At 37.1% G+C, this 23,853-nt stretch overlaps 1 protein-coding gene across 26 annotated transcripts in view; it reads right to left on the bottom strand.

The window, feature by feature from the left end:
* Window positions 1-16,571, bottom strand: part of LOC139969956 (myotubularin-related protein 13-like) — a 113,407-nt gene extending 96,836 nt beyond the window's left edge. For all 26 annotated transcript variants that reach the window (XM_071975382.1, XM_071975383.1, XM_071975397.1 and 23 more), the window contains exon 1: window positions 16,411-16,571. In XM_071975382.1, the coding sequence (XP_071831483.1) occupies window positions 16,411-16,471 (61 nt within the window). In that variant the 5' untranslated portion in view covers window positions 16,472-16,571. The remainder of the gene's footprint in view (window positions 1-16,410) is intronic.
* Window positions 16,572-23,853: the final 7,282 nt, after the last annotated feature.

Below are 23,853 nucleotides of genomic sequence, written 5' to 3'. Positions count from 1 at the left end.
TGAACAAACTCATGAGTGTTTGTCCTCTGCAAAAATTGGGCGAGCAAAACTCTACACTTGTAACTAAAAATCTCAATGCCTACTATCTAAGTTCAGGACACAAGAACATTGTTGCACAGTCATGATAGTCACACTTCACAATAGGCCTACGAAATGTTGAAATGCAAACTCAACATTCTTGAAGTTGTCCTCATTCAATGTCAATGTTGAATAGCATTGTAGATGATTATGTATCCCACACACACACAATTGACTTCCCGATAGTATATTGAACAACACCTGGGATGTTGGTGGTCATCAGTCAATGGTTTATTTGAAGCCATGCAGGGATTATAAGTTGCAACTACCATCTTTCAACAAAATAAATTTGTAAGCATTGGAAGGTTTCCAGTAGAGGTCCCCATTGGAGCCCATGCATGTTTATTATGTATAAATACAGGGTTTCCCCCACACTATGTCCCGTACGTCACATTTTGTCCCGTACGTCACATTTTTAATTTTGATAATTAGATTTGCTGTGAATATTTTTTCAATTTTTTGGGGATGGATTTTGTTGAACAATGTTCTTAATTAGAACTTTACAGAATATCACCAAAAAAAATTGTTCGCCCATATCAAAACTTGAAAAAAAGTGCTGAAAATTGTGACGTACGGGACATCAGTATTTGGACACTAGCTAATTAGCATATTTAATTGATGAACCCCCAAACATAATATGTCAAAATTATTGGAAGGAAGGGTGTATCATGTCCCACATAACTTATATTCAATAAGTTCATATTGCTGGCAGGGAAATAGGATTCCAAATGTCCCGTACGTCACGCTGCAATTTGAATTTATGCAAATTAGCCGGCTGTAATTGTTCGAATAGGCAAAACAATTAAAAAATATTATGAAAATCTGAAACTTCAATAATTCAGCTTTAACATGACACCACATTTAGGGTGCTTCAGTAAAGTTTGAAATTTGGCTTCTAGGGATACAATAGCTTGGACCTGCCCATATGAGAAAATCAGCAATGTCCAGCAAACCCAGATTACTGTATGTTTACATAGTTATGTACAGTACATGGTTTTGTGCAGTTTCATAACATGTAAACTAACTAACTAGACCATATAGACAGTTGCAAGAATATGTCACAAAAAATTAAAAGTGTATAAAGAATACTAAAGGTACAGTTAATTGAATGGTTTTGATGAACTCCTTTCTTCACTTGGAGTTTCATTTATCTCTTTTTATTTTCTGTCGCTTCATATTCAACAAACAGAGGAAACTATATTGCAACCAAACAAGTGGCTAAATAATATCATTTTGTTCAAATTTACACAAAAAAATGTTACACAATGAATTTACTCTCAAAATGAAACAATACAGGCTTCACAATTAATAATGCAAGCAAGTCAATAACTGGGATAAACAATAATACTCATGAACTTTAGTTCTTTGAATACTAGAAATTAAGGCGGATTATTCCCACGTACAGTAATGTTTAGCAGCATTTATGTGGCAGTACTAGATTTGGGCATCACAGTATTATACAGTATATACTGGATTTATTTGACCAATACTGTATCAATGTTGAAATATATTCTACAACCCCTTTCTACAGTATCTGTTGTTTTCATGCTTGCATCTGATTGGCTGATATGACATCATGTGACCGATCCTGACCTTCCGTTATTCTTCAATTAGTTTCCTTAATTAGTATGCACAAATCCCTAGAAACACATCAATTTTTGGAGGGAATGGTAACTGTGTGTTGTTGTAAGGCAATCTGGTGCTGGGTCACTTTCATGTTTCAAGGACAACATACTGACACTGCACATCATACATATATAATATAAGTGAAAGTCAATGCACTTTTCAATGGATCTTCTTTTGACACATGTATGGATATTCTATGCACTTTGAACTTGAACCGATTTTGGATAGAGCAGCTAGAATCATTCCCAGACCACCTTCAGTCATAGCAAAAGAAATACTGTCTTTTGGGTGACTTATATTTATGAACTAGTCATGTCAGATGAGTCCATATTTTGAAAATCAAAATGTTTGTATTATAAGCAAAAACTTAATTCGGCCCATAGTACTGAATGAGTATGGAGACCTGAAAAAGTTGAGTAAATATGGTATCCTCAGGAATAATGACACGCCCACAACATATCTCTTCAGAAGTCTGTTCTTGCTTTATTTCAGATTATCAGCACAAACAATTGTGGTTCGCATATGAAGCCTTTAGCCTACATCAATCCTATTCCTTATTAAAACTGTTGTAGCCCATTATACCTAGCCTTTTGGCTTTCCAGAGGTAGGCCTAACATTAGGCCAAGTTGAACAACTCTTTCCAAACCATCATTCTCTTCCAAGTAAAACTGCAACTTATACTAATTGGAATGCTTCCACAATTCCAGGAATTAGGCTCTAGTCCTTTGGGATCTTGTTACATCTGTATCTCAAATGTCTGAGGTATATAATAATTAACTATATTAAAGAAACTCCCAAGCAATTCGATCCTTAGATATTTGAAATAGGAATTAGCCTAGGCTTTTATCCTACACATAGGCCTAAAAGGTTTAAAAGCTTCTTTAGCCACTTCCTACAAAATACAAACTGGTTCATAAGGATCTTTTGGCTAAAATCAACTTCTCAGTGCATTTCTTGAATTACAGCACAAATCAGTTACTGTGCAGCATTCTTTGAAGAGACCAAATAATATTTGTTGCTATAATAAGCAGTAAAATACAGTGCTTACATTAAATGTAGGTCCATATACTTGAACACAGTGAGCCATGCACATGTCACACCGATGGTTTGGATATAGTTCTCAATGTAAGGAAACCATGCCATAGAGATATTACATGTATGTGAGTATGTGAGTAGTTACTATAAGCAAGCAAAAAATGTGATGTTCTTTCCCCCTTTATGAAGTTCTGTGTGCTGTTCAGGTCATGGGACATGCAAACAGCAGTGTGGCTTCAATACTTATAGTCTTAACTGTATGCAAAACCAAATAATGATTATATTCTGGGAAAATGTGATGTTCATTCCCCCTTTATGAAGTTCTGTGTGCTGTTCAGGTCATGGGACAGTCAAACAGTAGTGTGTCTGAAATAGTCTAACTGTATGTGAACCAAATAATGAAGAACTGGCAAAATGTGATGTTCTTCAACCAAATAATGGTTACTGCGCCATGAGCTTCTCTTCTGACCGATACTGGCACATTATAATAATTGTCCATTTTTATTATTATTATTATTATTACATTCCGGTGGGAGTGGGGATATTTGGAAATTAAATTTCATCAATGCAAACACATGAAGAGGCATACAGTACATATGTACTTTACTAATTGATAACAGAGTACAGTACACATATCCTATAGCTTTCACTGTACTGTACATACTGTAATATGGGCCACTGGATAAAACACAACACCTACAGTATGGTACTTAAAGGGATACTCATTTCTGGGATTTGAAAAAAAAAAAACATAATAACACCTTTAAACTTGGAACTAATTTCCTCGGGCTGACAATTTTGCAGTCACAACTTTCACATATGGACAGAAAGTGATAAGTCACTGTGTACTTTACATATTTACTGTACTGGCAAAACTTTCATTTTGCTAAGTACTGTGAGCAATAATGCAATTGACCTTAATTGACACTCCTTACAGTAGCACTATTACAGGTATTATCATGAGTTTAGTTGAGTTGGTTTCATATACAGTATGTACTTGTATTCTGAACTCATTCATTGATACATGATATGGTGCAAGTTAATGAACTACTGCACACAATTAGCATGACTCAGCAGAATTGTGTCCAGACTAGTCTGTAGTCTCTGGTGTATTTACTGTATCCATGCCTCTCTTCATACTGTACATGTATGTATCTGCTGTCTTGGACTTAAAGCAGCATTTTGCGTCCTTTTCTATGGTTTTTTCTCAACCTCACTTATTCCATGATGCCATGTAACGACATACATAACTAGCCTATCTATTCAAATCTAACTTCAAATGTTGACATGGTGACATAAAAGTCGAAAAATTTACAACTTTCAACTTTGTTTTTCTCAAAGATATTTTCCGTTGGGATCCAAATATACCTGTCAATGTCATTGACCAATGCGTAATTGCAAGACCATGCTTGATTGTGTAGATTGTCTATGGCAGTTGTACCAGGGAGCTGTTAGAGTACTGTACCAGCTCGCTGGTTGTACCAAGTTACGAACTCGACGATTTGAATCTTTTTTTTAGCAACGGCTCACCTTATTAAACCTGCATCTCTGATTGGTTGAATTCAATTCAAACTAGTGGGTTCAGTTCAAACTAGTGGGTTGGGGGAACTGTATGCGATTAATATTAAATGTGTTATTTGTCGGAGGACACTTTTCTCATTATTTGCAAATGTCCTTAATTACTCGTGACCAATTAATGCTTTTGGCAGGAAAAAAAACTTGGCTAATATCTTAGTTTGCTGTTTTGTTTGGGGCGAGTATTCAATGCCTTTAAGTACTTTGGGTGGTAGGTACTTTGGGTATGCACTTTGGATGGTAGAATGAGAAGGAGGTGCATAGACCGGGGGGTGCGGTCATAGAGGGCGCACAGTGTTAAAAGGTTACCGTCGAGCTCATTCTAGGCACAGTAAGAGGGGTGCTAAGGTTGTGGGGAGACAGGTAAGCGAGGAACAAAGTAAATATGTACAAGTGAATGAACCACAGAAAACTGACTAGGAAATGATATATAATGGAAAGAGTAAAGGAACTTATGACTACAACAGGATTTGAGCCAGTAACATCTGGATTATAATCTGCTAAGTCTGTATCTTTGTAGTGCAAAGCAAATTTGTGTTAAGACTGTGTCTATGTGTGTCAGAAATGGTGGAAAGGAATAAACACAGTTTGAGATCTAAACAAGTGAGGTTTACCATGCAGTGATTTGCTGATGAAAGGGATATGTCCAGACACACAACATACACATGACAATACACATGCAGCATCAAACAAGGAGTATCCAGGGAGGTCGCTGAACAATGATCTATCATTTCCCTCTTACTTCTAAGAATAAAATAGTGTGAACATTAGTTAGCACTTCACACTGCTATATCAACAATATTATTTTGTCTCAACATTGTAAATTTTTGTAAAGTCATCATCCTATGTTTCTCTTTCACTTCGCAGACTTTGCATGTATGCACTATGCACAGTATACTGTATGCTGGTTTTAGTCTGCCATATGTACTGAAGTATCTATAGCTACATACACGTGTATAAAAAGGTTGCATTCTGATTGGAACTGTTGCAGCTTTGAAGAGGAATCATGTTTTAAGAGATGAATTCCTGGGCAACTGTGATATATATGTAGTCTTACAGTAAGTCCTGTACTGTATCTGTTAACTGAAATATAGAACCTCGGCCAAACTTGCTTGTAACGCAAATGATTTACTGTGCCGCAGTGCATTTAGTTAGTACACAGAACCTTAATAGTTACATCAATATCACAACCAATAATAATAGTCAAACACAAACAAACCATGGCATAAAAACTTCTGCAAGTGAAATAAGATGCTGATCTTGAATACCTACAGTATCAAAGAACATACATGTAATAAATCTCTGTGCCTTTACCCATTCAATGTAACAACAAGAATTTGCAATCTTTCAAATATAATTAAAATTGACAGGATTTGAAAGTACTAATTACTACTTACCTGGGGCTGTGAACTTCCACTTTGAAGTGGCAAGTCTAATTTATGTCAATATTGTCACTGAATAAGGTGTAGTCTATTCAGTAATCCACATAGGCATGGAGCCGGTTGGTTACACGATATGGAGCAATTGATTGTGAAAGAGGCACACCAAATGATAAATCATATTTACTGTATCTGTAGTTCCATAGCATATATTCTGACCTAATACTGCATGATACAGTTTTCAAGTGTACAGTTACAGAGCCAATTATTAAAGCCAGATGTTTTGTGTGGTGGATTTTACACATATTTCTTATGCATTTCCATTGTAAAATTCATTGATCAGCAATGTAGTTTGTAAGCTTGACTAGTCAATATTTCATTCATACAGTATTCATATGATGGAAGTAACAGTTGACAGGTTGATCTGTACAATACAGTACATATATGATTAATCCTTTAGATAGTATTAAAGCTATAATCTGTGACAATAAATATGGAGGAAAGACTCCACTTTATTGATTCCTTGCTCAGCTTGGTGAAGAAAACCCAGGTGAGCTGTTCACAAACTAGATTGGTACAAAAATTAGCTTAAATATGTACAGTAGTACTTTCTAAATTCTGTCTGACAAGTTTGTTACCTCATTAACCTGCTCATTAACCTGTCTGTATTCTGTACATGTTTTTGCCCCTTCTGTTACTGTTACTTGTCATTTAGCCTCTGTTCAAAGAAGATCCTGCTAGGATCGAAACGTCAGGCCAACTTACTTTTACACAAGTTTGTTACCTGCCAAAAAATGTGTTTGACTACAGTGTGTAATAAAAGTGTGTTTGTCAAGAACACTTTCACACACTATATCTTCCTGTTGCAATGTTCAGGCCTGTCAATAATTGTTTGTAGATCCCCTGCAGCCAATATACACTTACCAAGGAATACCTAAGTACAGTATAATAAACTACTGCAGAATCAATTGTTAGTCAATCTATAGTGTGAAAATTAGCACACCCTTGATGGTTGGTTGTACCTGTACAATGATAGCAATGCATGCTGTACTACAGGTACAGTACTCTACTAACTGACAAGGTCAGAGTCTTATAGTACTTTGAACTGAAATGTCTGTCTCCTGTGAATGGGTTAAATTGAGGAAATGTCTACAACTGTAACCTTATCAGTTGACAGTAAAGTATATGCATTTAATCAGGATGTACAGAACAGATGTTCATCTTAAAAGAACAAGCAAAAGCAATAGAAATGGCCCACGTGCTACTGTACACTAGAACTTGACTGTGATGTAGTAGGACTTTTCAAGAAAATGTCATCAATTTAATCAGCCGCTTGGGGTTTTATTCCCAATTTCCACACTTATCTTCCAAACTAAATATGTACAAATAATCTTGACAGCCAAACTCTCACAAAACTGTAGGTGATATACCAGAAATTTGAAGTCATTCCGTACCAAATATAAATATTCCCAATAAAAATGGATTTTTCCTTTTCACCAATTACAGTTATATCCTACCGTTGTTAGTGTATGGAACATTGACAGATCTATAATCGTGTGATTGTGGATTTGTTTTCTGAGATGAAATCTAAAGGGGTCTTTTGTCATTAACTGATGAATTTTACTATCGCGAAACTCGACTTAAAGTGGTTACAACTGTTAAATCTGTTTATTATGGTACTTAATTTAATGATGCTATATCTAAACTTCAGATGGGGGTGTCCACATGCTCATTGTTAGTAGTCTACAAGGGCTGCTATTACTATACTCTACAGTATAGGGCTTGCCTGCACACAACCAAGTCGTAGTGATATCGATGTTCAATCAACTTTTTTAACTGGTTGAGAAATTAATAAATGAACACAACATTTTTATGAATGCCATTAAAACAAAATGCCTCCAAAACTTTACATCGTAAGCTCAAACTGTTCCCTGCAATAAAATGTCGACTGTCGAGCACGTAGTGAATTTGTTTACTATCCAAGATACAGTAACATGATTCACACTGTGCCACAAGACTCTGCCAGTCTAGATGATGTTAAAGCCAGATCTATCCATCCATCCTTTCACTGTGTAACACTGGTAACAGTGTATCCCAAACAGCCTGCCTAATTTAATATAATATCATAAAAGCATTGTCAATGGGCCAGCCATGCATGTCTGTAGTTTAATGCCAAGCCAGTCTGTTTTGTGATGAAGGATTGCAGGGCTCAGTGAATTCACAGCTTAGGAACTATAAACTAGAGCAGATAGTGCTGCACATATGGTAGGAGGGCATCTCTATATCAAACAATGCTGTATATATATAATACAGTATTGAGAGTTACTGTACAATGACTAAAATAGTAGATTTTGAAGAATGCAGGCCTTAGAGTTCCACTAAAACATTTATAGCTATCTTAACCCATATTAAGTTTGAGTATTTTTCATACATTTTAGTAGAGGACTATATTTCAACAAACCATCATAAAATGTAAATTACAGACTGCAGTGCTTTTTGTTGTTCTGAAAGTGACTTACAGAAAATGCAATTGATTATAACATGATTGTGATACCATTATATTTGATATTACAGTAGCAATGAAACTTATTTATGAACTGCATGGTCCAGGACTCCAGGTACAGCAAGTCTCAAGGGCTTTATACTGTAATCTGCTACAGTATGCCAGTCAGCATTTCAGGTACAGTGTGACAACAACAGTAGCTGATTATTACAAAAGACAAACACATTGCTTCAGCATACTGTACACTTACTGTCAAACCATACAGTACATTATATGATTGAAGGGTCCTCATATCTCAGTTGTTTCAACAAAGATCTGTCTACATTATACTGTACCTGTAGTTCTCATAATACTAGTGACTGCACAGCAGCACTTTAAGTGCCTTATTTTTGCAATCAGTTGGCGGTTGCTTCCTAAAATCAACAGAGTATTTACTCAAACTAAGCTTCCAATTGATCAAACTATTACAACCTCTTAAATTTGTGTTACCAACTCAAGGAAATAATTCAGTTCATACATTTGTGTACGTAGCATATTTGAAGGTTCTGCACTTTGTCTCTTATAATAAGTAGATGTTTCTTGTGTACAAAAACTGCTATACAATTTAGCACTGGTATGTACAGTACGTACAGTAGCAATATAGCAATTCACCCATTCTGCATTTCAGTTTAGAATGCAATATTGGGATGAAGCATTCCCTGAAAATGAAGGTATTTTAAGCAAGAAAGTTACCTACATATTTGATAAGATCAATAACATTAATTATGATACCCCCAACAAATTTCGTATTTGGATTAAAAATGTGTACACTAAAACCAACTGTAGCATTATTTTAATTAAACAAATTATGTGACTTTCACTTTGCTTGAAAAGGAACCTTGATTGGTCAACCTGATAACTTAACAGTATCTTGTTGTGGGAAGCGATGCAAGCATACATTATGATACCCCAACAAATGTCATCATATTTGGATTAAAAATGTGAAAAGTAACACCGACTGTAGCATTTTTTTAATTAAAAATATGTCCTTTCACCTCGTTTGAGAAGGAACCTTGATTGGTCAACCTGATAATTTACAGTCTACAGGCCCTATCTTGTTGTGGAAAGTAATGCAAGCATACAGTAGCAGTGTACAGTTCATCAAACTGAACTCTGCAAGATCCTTTTAAGTCCAGATGGACCATTCCATATGTTAGTAGGGGTGTAACTTTTGGGTGTTTCGGTATCCAAGTCCCCATCACAATGTTAATCAGTGAGACATTTTCTAATTACTTACGGTATAGCACCTTTCATCAGCGATGACAGATTTCATTTGGGTTACCTGTAGACTCATTATATAGAGCAGGTAACCCTTAGAATGAAACCAAACATTGCATGGTTGTTTGTGTTACAATGACACCAAGAATGTCTCAACTTGGACGCCTTATTTATGGAACGATATAACTAAACGTGTGCTGCATAGTAAGCATGCATAACACCATTGTGCTGTAGCAGATAGCACACTGTCAGGTATGGTAATTAACTATTTATCTTAAATCACATGATTTGGGCATACTGAACTTTCTCCAAAATTTTGACCCTTTCTCGAAGATGAGAAGTGCTTAGCACATATATATACTGTATATGCAAATTTGATACAAAGCAAGTCCTTCTTACTGGTGGCTAGAACTGCTCTACACAAGTGTAAAGTCTCTATTAAATGTGTCTGACACCCAATAAATAATTTAATGCAGATAATCAAAACACACAAGTATGAGTACAGTACCGTTAATGTACAGGTATCCATGTGTTCACTGCTACGTACAGCACATGTGCTGTAGACACATAAAGTAAGGTGTAACTGTAGTAAGAACTACTGTATGCAGTTTTATTGTATTCCAAGTGTTGACTGTTGACTAACAGATCCTATCTCTTGAGTCATTAATTGGTGTACTGTAGTACAGTAGGCCACAGTGTGCACTTTGTGTATGAACGTAAACATTACAGTTCTAAGCTACAGTACAGTAGATGTACACTAACTTCTTGACACCTTCCAAAAGTTATTTTAAGACAGCATAATATTTATCAAGTTGTATTTTTAAAACAGTGTTACAACTGGTGAGGGCACCATTGAAATAAACTTTTAATTTAAAAACCAAATATGAACACTTAAATCCTGGGTACACTTGTATGCAGTACTGTCAAGTATCACTGTTCACATGTACCCTTAGCCCGGTGAATATCAACAACTAAGTAAAAGTGAGCCCTCACTGACCCACTTCCACATCTTTATCCATCCGAACCTGCCTTTCTGAAGATTTTTCTGAAGCCATTCTATTACCTGCTATATTTGTCTAAACTTTTTCACTTTGCATGGTACCTACTGTACGTATAATTGCAGTGTGGATTTTTAACATTGTAATTTCCATCGTACTTTTACAGTACCTCACAGTTGTATATGTATACACACCAGAGCATAATTTAGTGCTCAAATTAATATGTATCAGGTTTTAAGTCTCTGAGTATTGTTAGAACTAATAACATACTACATGGTTACTGTGTAAAGAAGACAGTAATATTTATCTCTGCACTTGTGTAGCAATGAGACCATTCCATGATACAATATTATTCCATGCACAACCAGATTGGTGTTAAGCCTGCATCATGGGATGTCACAGTTTGTAACTTTGCAGCATTAATCACTCTGATATTGCCATAACTCTCCTCTTAGAGGCTTATGTGGTTAAAGACAATTGGCTGCTCTTTGTAAGTGAATTATTAATTGTTTTACAATCTAACAAAGGAAATTTCAATTAAACTGTTATGTCAGTATGTTGATATTTAGTTGCAATACCTTGGGAGTTGATAATTACCTACAATGACTATAATATTCCTGTTCATTTAAGTAGGCTACAATGGTCAGATCATCTTACTATATACCTTACAGTATCTTTCCTTTAAATGCACAATTGCTTAACAAGTGAAGAGATGTACAGTACAGTAGGTTTACATACTGTACTGTAGCAGGTTATGTACACATGATCCATCACATTCTATAATAGAAAGTCTAGAGCTATAAAACCTGCACAAAAGAATTAGTTTTTAATTGTCAAGCAATGGAAAAAGAAAGTAACTTGACATACAGCGTTACTGTACATTGGGCTGTTGCATGATACTAAAAGTGTGCACTTTACAAGCAGAGTGGTTAACTAGTATTGTGTCTGATTGTTCATATTATAGCATGGGAGTTCACAGGTCAGTAAAATCTTCATTCATTTGGCTTTCACATCCTTGACAACATGAATTTGACCTTTTGGTCTTGCTACAGTACTAACAGACTAGTAGAGCTGAAACTGTTCAAATTTGAGTTAATGCGAATACTGTTCCAGGCAATAATGTACAGGACACACTACACACTAATAAGTTTACTGCCATATTGCACACATTGAGTACATGAAGTTCATCCAAGCTTCACTTTTGGTGTTACAGCACTTGTCTTGTTTTAAGATTTTGACATGATCCAATAACCTTTAACCTCCATAGAAAACTAAGGTTATTACACACACTTTCAGTAGGTGGATGCAAAGTATGAAGTTTATCCAAACTTTAATTCTGGTGTAGAGTAATCATGTTTGCAATGTTTCCACACTATTGCTCTCACATGCCCTTTGGCATTCATGGAAATGAATAACGTTTTTGTACTAAATAACCCAAAAGCTACTGGTTTGGGTAATTAACCAATGACAAAACTTTCTACATGTCTCCTATAGATCAATGTTCAAATACATGGAACATTTCAAGGGTAGAGAATTGAAGCGTGATGTGAATTAACAAAAGTTTTTAGACTTTGGCCTCTATTGACCTCACATGACCTTTGACCTTCAACTGAAATCATACTGTAGGGTTGTGGACTGCAATCCACATGAGACTTAGTTTATACCTGTAGTACCTAGACAGTTTTTACTATTATGTGGTACTAAATAAATCTGTAATCCTATTTCTTATTCTTTTGAAATCTTTCACTCTTCAATCATCTTTTGCTAAAATATTTAATCCATCATTTATGGTGGAAAGAAACATGTCTTTAACAGTGCTTTGAGATGCTGATCATATGTAAGGTGTGCAAGTGTAAACTGTAGCTGTCAAAAACATCTATACACAGAATAGCTTCAAACATGCTATCCAGTGACAACCGGGATACAACCAGGCCCCCACTGCCACAATCATCTGATTTGGCAATATTTGGTTACTTCCAGCTGTACCCATAGGCTTCATGCATGCAAAGTGGATCTTGCAATTTAATAACGAAAATTGACATCTACTGCTCAATATGTAATATTGTCAATACGTACAATGTGGAGTATTTATTACTATGAAAACAACACTGTATACATACAGTACAGGTACTCTTAAGGATACATACTAACAAGATGTTTGCTTGACAATTGACAACAACTGAAAACGACATTCGAACTAGAAAGATGAATCTCTAGACATGGCAAAATATGCAACACATTAAGGGTTCACAGTTCAAGAAATATCAATGTCATACGATAGAGTCCTACAGTATTCCAACTAAAGTAACTGGTTGCTTTCATAATAACTATAATTAACACATTTGAACTGTTTCAGTGCACGTTTTTGACAAACATTTAACAGTGGGTTGTAAAGTACGTGCATCAACTTGTTCTCTCTTCATCACATTCATTTGAAAAGAAACTTTGGTAAAGGTGGCCAACCTTTTGAACCTAGAGGGCCAAATTGTTAAATTCTTAAAGATCTTTGGAGTTCACACAGCAAACAAACAAATGTCCAGTCTGGCTTGCAAGAGCTACCGTACATTATGAGTCTATGTTTTGTACTGATTATCAATGTATATACTGTAGTTCCTGGGTGGTACAGTAGTTACAGTATACATATTTATGGGGGGTGAGATTGGTAGGAGTGGTGGTGTGTTGGGGGTGGGGGAAGGGATAAATTGATTGGCTGGGAAAGGAGAGAGGTTAAGGAGACAAAGCCACATGACTTTCCAGGGAATAATTCATCAGTTGTTAAAAAACCTATGTAGCTACTCTGAAATTTGTCTCTTAAAGCAGCATTTTGCGTCCTCGACTATGATATTTCTCAACCTCACTGACTCCACTATGCCATAACGACATACATAACTAGCTTATCTATTTATATTTTACTTCAAATGGTGGCATAAAAGTCGAAAAAATTGCAACTTTCAACTTTGTTGTTCTCCAAGATATTTTCCATTGGGAACCCAATAAACCTCGCCCATAATATGAATATTTAAACACTACGAACGTCATTGACAGATACGTAATATAACACCACGCTTGATTTGTGTACAGTCTATATGGCAGTTGTACCAGGGAGTTGCATAACAACTCCCAACGCAAAGTCTTGAATCTATTTTTAGCAACGGCTCATAACTAAACCTGCATCTCTGATTGGTTGAATTCAAACTAGTGGGTTTGGGAACTGAATGCGATTTAATTTTGTATGTGGCATACTCGCCAATTAACGTTTTTGGCAGGGAAAAACTTGGCAAATATCTTAATTTGCTGTTTTGCTGTTATGTAAAAAACTCGATGGACATGTCAAAAAAGTAGAAAACGGCGACCAAACGCAAAATGCTCATGAATAAACATACTATTCACTGATTGGTGGAATTCAAACTAGTGGATTTGGAGATATGAAAACTTTGTCGAGGACACTTTTACTCGTTATCGATATAAATCGTTAATTACTCGCTAATTAACGCTCTTGGCAGGGTGAAACTTGGATGGTATCTTAGTTTGCTGTTTTATGATTGATACATGTAAAAAAATCGATGCACATGTTAAAAAGGTGGAAAAAAGCGACCCAACGCAAAATGCTGCTTTAAGAAATGGTTTTCTGTGGTTTCTGTACGGGGAAGCACCATACAGTATCTCTGATACGGCTTTTCTCAGCTTTTTCAGGTTCTCCCATGTACTTACTTTCAAACTCAAAGAACAGGAAATGAGAGGGGCTAAGGTGCCCTTCCCCCCCCACCCTCACCCCCAGGGTTCCTACGATCTTGCTTCTGTAGGAGTGTAGAAAGAAGATTCCTTATACATTCAAATTCTAAGTTTGGCAAAGATATTGTCGCCAATATGCAACCTGTTCTTCCAGTGCAATTCTGCTTTTTTCTTTTGTGGCAAAAGTCATACATCAAAGGACAGCAAATTGCTTTCAAAAGTCCTTTGATTTGGTACACTGCAAATTAACTGTTAGTTCCAACTTGTTCCAACTTGTTAATACATTTATGTAATTTAGCACTTTTTGTCTTTAGGCATTTTGTCAGTTTGTACAGTAATCCTGCTTCTAAATTATTTTCTCGTCATAGTGATCAATTTGAGAAAAGAGACACGACTCTAATCAGAATCATCAGATTCCTAGGGCCACGATTACTCGACTCCAAAGCTTTAGAAGTTACCCAAAACCTTGTATGAATGTTTGGCGTCCACTTACCTGTGGGAAGCAAGAGACCCATGATCATCTGTAACTGAACTTGCTTGCTAGAATGATCAGTCCATCTTAAAATATGCCCTGAACATGTACTACTGTACAATCTCTATCATCATGTGATGTCAGAAAACAATAAACTGCCTGTTTCATTGTTTATGTACAGTAAACATGTTGATGTACTAGGGCAGTAGGCCTATACTGCTAAATGTAACCGAGTGTGTTAGCAAAATTCCTTTACATGTAAGTTACGATAAAACTCCAATCGAAACCTCCAAAAAGAAGAAAATAAGCTCTTAATGGATGCATACAAATATTCAGTACGCCTACTGTACCAAAGCTTGTGGTAATGTTCATGAACGAGCTACGTAGCTAGCCTTACATGGACAAAACATAGGTACTGTACATTATTTGCAGCCTGCAGCACAAACTATAGTGTATAACTAAGGAGTAAAGCTAGTTGGTGCATTAGATGCTTGTGAAATGAATCAATCATGGCAAATGCGAGGCGTATAAAACATAATAGACTACTGTAGGCTTACCTAGTACTAAGGCATTCTAGGCCTTCGATATACAGTAACCCAAGGAATGTTCCCAAAATGTCCCTGTATGTGTTCTCAAACTTTCAAGTTATCCAAATTGGCTTTTCAGCGTGAGAATTTTCTGTCACGTCTTATTCATGATTGACAACACATTATAGCTTAGCATCGTCAGTCATTGCCGACTATGAGCTTGAATTTTCTGTAAACCAAGATGGTTTTAGTCATGATTTCTTTGTCTATATTGAGATTTTATTACATTTTATAAGGTGTAAGTTCTAATTGGAAAGCCTGTAAGTGATGTTAACTAATGAGATTTTCAACACAATATATGCAAGCTCATTTTCGTATAGGATTATATGCACACTGTACTGTGTACAAATATATCGATGCACAATGATACAAGTTTAAATGTGATGGTCAGTAATCCAGAAATTTGACATGTTTTACATAGTTCTGAGGCAACGCGACATGACCTTTATGCATGAAATCCATATGTTGTAGAGAGAATAGTATAGGCATGGTTTATCATTTGATAATTAGAAATTTTGCTGACGAGAATAATGTTCATCTGTTTCGCTCAATTTTGTAATTTATTCAAGATGTTTTTTGCACAAATTATGTAAATATTAGGAGTAGCGTTAGGATCATGATTAATGTTATGCAGGCGTCACTCTGGTGTGTTAATTTAGGACAGCTGTGAAACAGATTCACCATTTACAAAATGTTTACCTGCCAACCTTATGATAGTAGCTGTCACAAAGTTGCCACTACACACAATAATATTGTACAGAATAGGCTACAGCTTAGACCAATACAATATGTATGGAAAACAGTGTTGGATGCCTCCACTAAGTCACCACCCATTATGTAGTTACGATGTTTTTCATGTTTATCCTTCTATAAATTGTACTTGAAGCATCAGAGTTTTATTAGTTTGAAATTGCTTCAGGAAAATCCCTGTAGTTGCAATTTACCACTCAACTCAATTAGTTAACGCTCTATCATTATGATTTTTATGTTGTCAACCTACGTGCGTACGAAGCGATTCTTATTATACTATCACATTCACATAGCATACACAGTCCACAGATATGTAACTTTTAGTATTACTATTATCAGATGTACTGGGCTGGGAGCAGATATCACTCAAACAACTGAAGGAGATACAAATACGAGAATTATGAATTAAATCACTCACTTTCTTTCTCCTGATGGAATCCAACCACCACAAAATAATCAGCTAATCTTGATGTTTCCATCTGATCTTATTTCCTTGTAATTAATCCTTTACATGTCTGCCGGTGAAGGAGTTCACTCAGTAAAACGAACCGCCATTTTGGATTCCGAAGCGATATGAGTAGACTGCGCAAGCGTAATATTATTATGTAATGACTCAATCAATGATCCGAGGCGAAAGCTGTGTCAACGTACTTTGTAACAAAATTGTTAAATATTAGTAAAGTGTATGTTATAGCGCCTTCTTTTCCTTGTCTAGCGTTTATTTAAGGTTCACATTTACGACGAGTATTGAACCGCGGGTTACCATAAACGTGCGTGTGAGTTCCGCTGACTAGGTTTCAGCAGGGAGTTGCTCCATAACAACTCCCTGGTTTCAGCCATGTCAACTTTACCGTCTAAAACTTTACCGTCTGCGGTAGCCAACACGAAGAACATTACAATGTGATCATCTTTATCTGTTTCTCATAATCATTGAACAGGGAAGTATAAAGGGTTACGTACTTTAGTGAGAATTCAATGGTAACATCAGCATATGTAAGCTCAAGAAAAACAAAACAATTGCACATAGGCCTAAGTTACAGTTTTCCAAAATAGTCTGGGAAATAAGACGATGTTACCTCATCAATACACTGCGGATAAGGAATGCGATGAAGTGGATGGGGACTCGGAATAGGGGCTGGGTGGGACCCGGTTGAAGTACCCCATCCATCGAAATACTTGGACGGTCCTATCTATTCAATAGTCAGCAATAAAAATGATAAGCCTTGAACTTGAAGGCTAAGTTGAAATGAAATTATTCCTGTGTTTTGCATTCATCTCAGGTGGGTAAAGTGTGGCCCATTCACTGGTGATTGTTCAGGCGCGTAGCCAGGGATTTGCCAAGGGAGGGGCGAAACTGTAGATTCGGCATTGCAAACTATCTAATCGTAGCGCCTCCATGGTGGGCGCGAAGCGAACAAGAAAATTTTGGCTGAAAATGCCCCCCAGATCGCTGGAAATGGCACTTCCCAGGCCTTGTAAGTTGCATCTTAGCGTTTTCTCTTTTGAAAATACTAGCGATATCATAAAAAAAAAAAAAAAATTAAATTAAAAATATATTCTCAAGGGGGGCGGCTGCCCCCTTGAGCATACCCCCCCCCCCCTTGGCTACGCGCCTGTGTTTTTTTTTTTTTTTTTTGTAACGACCGGGTATAGGTGCATCCTTCAATATTCCGGCCCGGTGTTGGATTCTTACAAAACGCGAATGAAGTTCTGGGGCGACTCGCTAGCCATCGCCGTACGAGGGAGCAAAACCAAAATGTTGTCCCCATTGAACGCCGGTTTATTGATGAAGTTTCATGTCACGATATAGACTCTAACCGGGGCGCAACTATCCTCTTTTCTTTTTGTAAAGGGAGAGGATAAGATGACATTATGTCATCCAGGGCATGGGTCTAAGAAATGTTAACAATTTAAGAAGAGAAGGTGCATTAGATGCAAAATGTTGCTGAATTTGCCACTCTATAATGAAACAAAGTTGAAGAAATTTCGATGGTATATGTTATACCGCATGTATGTATGTTCGTGTTATACTGTATACACATTTGTGTAATATTCTATTTGCTAGCGTAATGGAGGAGGTGGTAGTCTCAGCCTGAGGTGAGGTGAGGATCAGGGAGGGCGTTTATGAAGAACGGAGGAAGAGAAATAGGGATGTAACCCCCCCCCCCCCTTAGTCCCTCCCCCTATTGATGGTATACCTGAGTAAGACGTAAAACGATCATTTGTCAAGGGTAGGTGAATGGTCATTTCTAAAATAGCTGCCATAGTTGTTTGGGAGTTAAAATTATCAGACATTTTCCGATGATAATTGGTATTAGACCCACAGCAAGGAATTTCATTCGCTTGACTAGTCCTGTTTAGATGGGAACAGGACACTTCGCCCAACAACCATTTCGCCCAACTGCCATTTCGCCCAACCTTACCATTTCGCCCAACCAGCCTGGTCATTTCGCCCAACCAGCCTGGTCATTTCGCCCAACCAGCCTGGTCATTTCGCCCAACCAACCTGGTCATTTCGCCCAACCTTGATTAAATGTGATACTTCAAAAGGCATCGTTCGGGAATTGTTAACGTTACAGGATAAGAACCGAATATTAAGGAAACTTGAGGATGGATCAGTGTGTTAGGGGTTAGGTTTGATAGTAAACGTTCGAATATTAAGGAATATTAAGGAAACTTGAAGTCCTTTACTTTGTATAACTTTAGTAAGGAAACGTTCGGGAATTTTTAACGGTACGGGATACGAACCGAGTATGGAAACTTGAGGATGGATCAGTGTTTTAGGGGTTAGGTTTGATAGGTTTGATAGTAGTTTAGATCTCTACTTACTCGCTATAAGTAAATGTAAGGTGCGGCAGAATAGATGGCGCTAGACTGTTTTTAACTGTCCAGCTGCTTTCACCTCCTCAGTGCGTATTTCGTAGTTGTTGTTACGGCAGTTTATGTCGATGTAAAACCGTTACTTTGTTTTCGGTGTAAGCACGGTTGGGAATACAAGCAACTCTTAAATATAAGCTTACGTGGAGCATAGGCTAGATGTCAATGATGTATCGTTAACATAATAAAGTTATATTATTGTGATATAAAAGATTAGACAAATTGTCAGTACTGTGTTCCAAATTATTTACTAAACCCAACAACGGTGAGAGTGAGAAAGACTTTTCTCGGGATTTGAATTTTTGTTTTCGAAAATTTCCCTCAGCTTTTACTAACTTACCAGCAATACCTAAAATTCTACTTCATTTGAAAATTTTGAAATTCTTCTTGAATTCTTTTTCTTACAAGAGTAAAACTTTCGATAGTTTTTACAACATCACGTTCATTTATAATCTCCAACTCCGTCAATTATCTCAATATGCTGACATTCATGGAAATAAGACTTTTAATATCAAAATATCCTTTATGATGACACTTGTTTTAACCCATGGCACACGTAAAATGACTAAACTAATTTAAAGTATTTCAATACTGTTTCATGTTTATTCATCATTACACTTCCCTTTGCTGAATGTCATCCTTCGAATTAGCGACTGAAGAGAGAAGTCACCGAGGCAACACTTCTTCTTCTCAAACCGACTGAATTTAAAAAAAAAGGTATATAGACCATATAACAGTCACTCCCCATTTATATTGTCACAAACATATAGGAAACCATTAACAGTTTGCATACATCTACATGGAACCTTTCAAAGGGCAATGGCCTACTAACAGGAAGTAATCACGTGCGTGCGAAGCAATACTGACAGAGAATTGCTATTTCAAAGAATGCTTTATAGTTAAATAAAAACAGGAAGTTACGTTCTTTACTTGATGATAAAACTGATCAAATATGTTTGTCACCAAACGTATGTGGTTTACGATTTGGTCCCTCTTGTCGCAAAGTGTTCAAGCGAATATTGTTTGATGTAGGCCCCTATAGTGATTCAAACTCTCCCAAGGACTCACACGTAAAAAGTAACTTGGGATGCCAATGCATGTGACCTCGTGATCACAGCAATAGCCCATTCAGTCGTAAATAACTGCACATGATCCTCTAAAGCACCAATTGATATATATAGCATGTAATATAAATTAAAATGTCCACGTTAATAAAATAAGTTACATTCAAGGTAAATAGCGCCGCCATTAACAACGCAACTACTACACCGAACGGAATGACTCCAAAATGAAGACCGTGACGTAGTTAACGAAGTACAAGGGAAGTTCTTGAACGTCACACGAACCAGGGAGCGTTTACCGAGCATTACCTTAACCACTTAGACATGGCACACAACTAAACAAGAATACTATGTATGCAATACCCACATTGAAGACCGTGACATAGCTAACTAAGTACAAGTGAAGTTATTGAACATCACACGAACCAGGGAGCTGTTACATAACATTACCATAATTCACCACGTAGACATGGCACACAACTAAACAAGAATAGTCTGTATGCAATACTCACATTGAAGACCGTGTCATAGTTAACGAAGTACAAGGGAAGTTCTTGAACGTCACACGAAACCAGGGAGCTGTTACATAACATTACTCCGTCTTAGACATGGCACACAACTAAACAAGAATAGTCTGTATGCAATACTCACATTGAAGACCGTGACGTAGTTAACGAAGTACAAGGGAAGTTCTTGAACATCACACGAAACCAGGGAGCTGTTACATAACATTACCATAATTCACCACTTAGACATGGCACACAACTAAACAAGAATAGTCTGTATGCAATACTCACATTGAAGACCGTGACGTAGTTAACGAAGTACAAGGGAAGTTCATGAACGTCACACGAACCAGGGAGCTGTTACATAACATTACCATAATTCACCACGTAGACATGGCACACAACTAAACAAGAATAGTCTGTATGCAATACTCACATTGAAGACCGTGTCATAGTTAACGAAGTACAAGGGAAGTTCTTGAACGTCACACGAAACCAGGGAGCTGTTACATAACATTACCTTAATTCACCACTTAGACATGGCACACAACTAAACAAGAATAGTCTGTATGCAATACTCACATTGAAGACCGTGACGTAGTTAACGAAGTACAAGGGAAGTTCTTGAACATCACACGAAACCAGGGAGCTGTTACATAACATTACCATAATTCACCACTTAGACATGGCACACAACTAAACAAGAATAGTCTGTATGCAATACTCACATTGAAGACCGTGACGTAGTTAACGAAGTACAAGGGAAGTTCATGAACGTCACATGAACCAGGGAGCTGTTACATAACATTACCTTAATTCACCACTTAGACATGGCACACAACTAAACAAGAATAGTCTGTATACACTACGCACATTGAAGACCGTGACGTTTTTTACGAAGTACAAGGGAATTTATTGAACGTCACACGAACCAGGAAGCTGTTACCGAACAATAACTTTAATTCACCACTTAGACATGGCAAACAACTAAACAAGAATAGTCTGTATGCAATACTCACATTGAAGACCGTGTCATAGTTAACGAAGTACAAGGGAAGTTCTTGAACGTCACACGAAACCAGGGAGCTGTTACATAACATTACCTTAATTCACCACTTAGACATGGCAAACAACTAAACAAGAATAGTCTGTATGCACTACCCACATTGAAGACCGTGACGTAGTTAACGAACTACAAGGGAAGTTCTTGAACATCACACGAAACCAGGGAGCTGTTACATAACATTACCATAATTCACCACTTAGACATGGCAAACAACTAAACAAGAATAGTCTGTATGCAATACTCACATTGAAGACCGTGACGTAGTTAACGAAGTACAAGGGAAGTTCATAATCGTCACATGAACCAGGGAGCTGTTACATAACATTACCTTAATTCACCACTTAGACATGGCACACAACTAAACAAGAATAGTCTGTATACACTACGCACATTGAAGACCGTGACGTTTTTTACGAAGTACAAGGGAATTTATTGAACGTCACACGAACCAGGAAGCTGTTACCGAACAATAACTTTAATTCACCACTTAGACATGGCAAACAACTAAACAAGAATAGTCTGTATGCAATACTCACATTGAAGACCGTGTCATAGTTAACGAAGTACAAGGGAAGTTCTTGAACGTCACACGAAACCAGGGAGCTGTTACATAACATTACCTTAATTCACCACTTAGACATGGCAAACAACTAAACAAGAATAGTCTGTATGCAATACTCACATTGAAGACCGTGACGTAGTTAACGAAGTACAAGGGAAGTTCTTGAACATCACACGAAACCAGGGAGCTGTTACATAACATTATCTTTATTCACCACTTAGACATGGCACACAACTAAACAAGAATAGTATGTATGCACTACCCACATTGAAGACCGTGACGTAGTTAACGAACTACAAGTGAAGTCCTCGAACATCACACGAGACCAAGGAGCTGTTACATAACATTACCTTAATTCACCACTTAGACATGGCACACAACTAAACAAGAATAGTCTTCATGCACTACCCACATTGAAGACCGTGACGAAGCGAAGAACAAGAGAAGTTCTTGAACGTCACACGAACCAGGAAGCTGTTACATAGCATTACCTTAATTCACCACTTAGACATGGCACACAACTAAACAAGAATAGTCTGTATGCACTACTCACATTGATGACCGTGACGTAGTTAACGAAGTACAAGGGAAGTTCTTGAACGTCACACGAACCAGGAAGCTGTTACATAACATTACCTTAATTCACCACTTAGACATGGCACACATCTAAACAAGAATAGTCTTCATGCACTACCCACATTGAAGACCGTGACGAAGCGAAGAACAAGAGAAGTTCTTGAACGTCACACGAACCAGGAAGCTGTTACATAGCATTACCTTAATTCACCACTTAGACATGGCACACAACTAAACAAGAATAGTCTGTATGCACTACTCACATTGATGACCGTGACGTAGTTAACGAAGTACAAGGGAAGTTCTTGAACGTCACACGAACCAGGAAGCTGTTACCGAGCATTACCATAGTTCACCACTTAGACATGGCGCACATCTAAACAAGAATAGTCTGTATGCAATACCCATATTGAAGACCGTGACGAAGCGAAGTACAAGAGAAGTTCTTGAACGTCACACGAACCAGGAAGCTGTTACATATTATTACCTTAATTCACCACTTAGACATGGCACACAACTAAACAAGAATAGTCTGTATGCACTACTCACATTGATGACCGTGCCATAGTTAACGAAGTACAAGGGAAGTTCTTGAACGTCACACGAACCAGGAAGCTGTTACCGAACAATAACCTTAAAATCACCACTTAGACATGGCACACAACTAAACAAGAATAATATATTTCAATACCTTAAACACTAATCGAACACTCAAGTACCAAACACGATTGCAGAGTGAGGTATCGATTAGGTATCAAGGAGGTATCAAGGGGTGTTAGGTATCAAGGAGTGTTAGCTCAGTGGTTAACGCCGGTGCCTTCCAATCATAAGGTCCCCGGTTCGAGTCACTCCAAGATTAATGTCTGTCGTCCAGTTACAGAGTTGTTGAAAATTGACAATTCATAATCATGGACGTAAAATATGAATCTAAGAGACTGACCTCGGTCAGCTTGCGGCTTTGATAAGCCAATGAGGCTTCTTCGCGAGTTCCTGCTTGCAGGAGGATCTAAAATACATACATACATACACACATACATTAGTTCGTGTTTATACTGGAATACATAATGGGGCTTTAATGTAAATCCAATAACGTTTATAACAGTACGTAGGCCTACCGCCTATTCCTATTATACCATTTCTGACTTTGTCGAGTGTTTCACTTAGTTGCCATTTGCTAATACTATTTAATTTTAGAAGGGAAATTCGAAATCAA

This window comes from Apostichopus japonicus, chromosome 7, assembly GCF_037975245.1.
Source record: "Apostichopus japonicus isolate 1M-3 chromosome 7, ASM3797524v1, whole genome shotgun sequence".
In the NCBI taxonomy this organism is placed as follows: Eukaryota; Metazoa; Echinodermata; class Holothuroidea; order Aspidochirotida; family Stichopodidae; genus Apostichopus; species Apostichopus japonicus.
This window is presented reverse-complemented; position numbering and strand designations above follow the sequence as displayed.